The 2,500-nt window shown below is 47.0% G+C and overlaps 1 protein-coding gene across 1 annotated transcript in view; it reads right to left on the minus strand.

Annotated features, from left to right (window-relative positions):
• Positions 1-754: 754 nt before the first annotated feature.
• Positions 755-2,500, minus strand: part of ENH_00079760 (helicase conserved C-terminal domain-containing protein, putative) — a gene marked incomplete at both ends in the record, with an annotated part of 7,507 nt that continues 5,761 nt past the window's right edge. The window contains 3 exons of the mRNA XM_013577754.1: positions 755-934; positions 1,085-1,156; positions 2,276-2,500. The exon at positions 2,276-2,500 is cut by the window's right edge and continues 8 nt beyond it. Of these exons, the coding sequence (XP_013433208.1) occupies positions 755-934; positions 1,085-1,156; positions 2,276-2,500 (477 nt within the window). The remainder of the gene's footprint in view (positions 935-1,084; positions 1,157-2,275) is intronic.

Raw genomic sequence — 2,500 nt, forward strand, 5'->3', positions numbered from 1 at the left:
GACCCACCCACCCAACCAGCTAGCCAGCTAGCCACCCACCCAGCCAGCTAGCCAGCTAGCTAGCTAGCTAGCCAGCTAGCCAGCTAGCTAGCTAGCTGGCTAGCTAGCCAGCTAGCCACCCACCCACCCAGCTAGCCAGCTAGCCAGCTAACCAGCTAGCCAGCCAGCTAGCTAGCTAGCTAGCCAGCTAGCCACCCACCCAGCCAGCTAGCCAGCTAGCCAGCTAGCTAGCCAGCTAGCCAGCCAGCTAGCTAGCTAGCTAGCTGGCTAGCCACTGGTCTGTGGCTGCAGGTGAACCACTCGCCGTCGTTCGCGACGGACAGCCCTTTGGACAAATTCGTCAAATTCGCTGTCGTGCGCGACGCCCTCAAACTCGTGGGGGTTTCCGCCAAAAACAGAAAAAGGCAAACCCTAAACCCTAAACCCTAAACCCTAAACCCTAAGCCCTAAACCCTAAACCCTAAACCCTAAGGCCTAGGCGGAAAGTGCTGGTCCTTAGTGGTGGATGCTGCGCTTGAGCGAGAGGGCGGGTGGTAGGCAGCAAGTTGTTTGGGGCTGCAGCCGAGGATGTCTGCTAAACCCTAAACCCTAAACCCTAAACCCTAAACCCTAAACCCTAAACCCTAAGTGTCGATTCTGTTGCTCTTCTGTTTGCAACCGCGAATTTAAAAGATAAAATGGATCTAATTGGATTGGACAAATTCATCGGATTAAACCCTCCAAGTAAATGAATCGAAATACATATATTAATTGATTAAGTTTGCTGCTGCTGCTGCTGCTGCTGCTGCTGCTGCTGCTGCTGCTGCTGCTGCTGCTGCTGCTGCTGCTGTGATTCTGCTTCTGCTGCTGCTGCTGCTGCTGCTTCTGCTTCTGCTGCTGTTGCTGCAGGTACCTCGCAGAGCAGCGGCTCGCGGCGGAGCGCTGCAGGGGGCTGCTGACGAAGGAGGAGAAGCAGCAACAGCAGCAGCAGCGGGAAGCAGCAGCAGCAGCAGCAGCAGCAGCTCGGGCGGACTACGAAGACAGACACAAAGGAGGGTTTATTAGAATTTATCCCCGAAAAGAAAACAAAGAAAACTACAGTCACCTTTTTGCTGCTGCTAATGAAATCTGCGAAAGCCAAACTGGCATGCTGAAGTCCCGGCCGCTGCTCATCGCGCTGCAGCGCAGCAGCCGCAGCAGCAGCAGCAGCAGCAGCAGCAGCAGCAGCAGCAGCAGCAGGAGGGAACGAGCCGGGCTGCATGCAGGGCGGGAAAGCTGAGGTGTACGTACACCGCAGCAGGGGGGCCCGGGGCCGCCCCATGCCAGTGGCCAAAATTAATTTATCTTTTCGGAATTCTTTTGAGTCTTCTGAAGGAGTTTTGGGGCTTTTTGCATGCAAAGAAAAGGCGCATGCAAGTGCTGCTGCTGCAGCAAAAAGAAAAAAGAAAAATAAAACTTTTGAGTCCTTTTGAACAACTGGGGGCCCTAAAGTGTTTTGTTTGAAACTGCTGAGGAGTCAAAGAGCAAAGAAATGAATAAATAAAGGGTTTAAGAATTAAAAATTAAAAAGAATTAAATAAATAATTAAATATTTATTTAATTCTTTTTAATTGAGTTTATTGGTTCGCTAAAAGGCCCGCAGCAAACAAAACAGAAAAAGAATTTAATTTTCAAGTTCAAGAGAGTACAGATGGCCACGGACAGAGGCAAATATGAAAGAAGCAAAACCCAATAACAAAACGAATTCAAAATAAACAAATAAACAAACAAATAAATAAATAAATACTAAATAAATAAATAATAAACAAACAAACAAATAAATAAATAAATAAATAAATAAATAAATAAATAAAGTTAAGTTCCAAGAAAAAGAAAACGCATGCGCTCAGCGCGCGCGGCTGTGCCAATTTGCAAAACGGAAAAATGGGAAAGGGCGGCCGAAGTACCCGTTTTGGAGGTTTTTTTGGTTTTTTTGAATTAAATTCGAGAAAATAAATAAATAAATAAATAAATAAATCAATTTCCGGTTTTATTTACTCTTTTGCGGCTCAAAATCCCACAGAATTCGGGGGGGGTAGAGTTCTGGCTCGGCGAATTCGGGTGTATAGGCAGCTCCGCAAGAGCGTTCAGGTGTACAGACAGCTCGAGTTCTTTCGCGCGGCCCAGAGGCCCCCTCGCTTTTAATTTCGCATTTATATTCTTTTTGAACTTCTGGAGTTTCTCCATTATCGTCGAAAAAGCAGAATTTGTCGGCTTTTTGGGGTGTATCGACAGCTGGGTGCTGAGGTGTACGTACACCCAACACCGCCACTCCCTTGCAATTTTCTGCAGCGTTTTCTGCATTTTGGGGCTCTAATTGTTCCTCTTTTGCATTTGTTTTTGTTTTTGAAGATTTGAAATCCGCAAAAATGTCAGAAAAGGATTTATTTGTCTTTTGAAGCTGCTCGAAACGAGAACGAAAACCAGCGCAAGATGGCAGACAGGCCAAAAGCTGCGTTTTCTGCTTCGCGTTGTAATCAAC

This window comes from Eimeria necatrix, genomic scaffold, assembly GCF_000499385.1.
Source record: "Eimeria necatrix Houghton genomic scaffold, Enh_scaff858, whole genome shotgun sequence".
In the NCBI taxonomy this organism is placed as follows: Eukaryota; Apicomplexa; class Conoidasida; order Eucoccidiorida; family Eimeriidae; genus Eimeria; species Eimeria necatrix.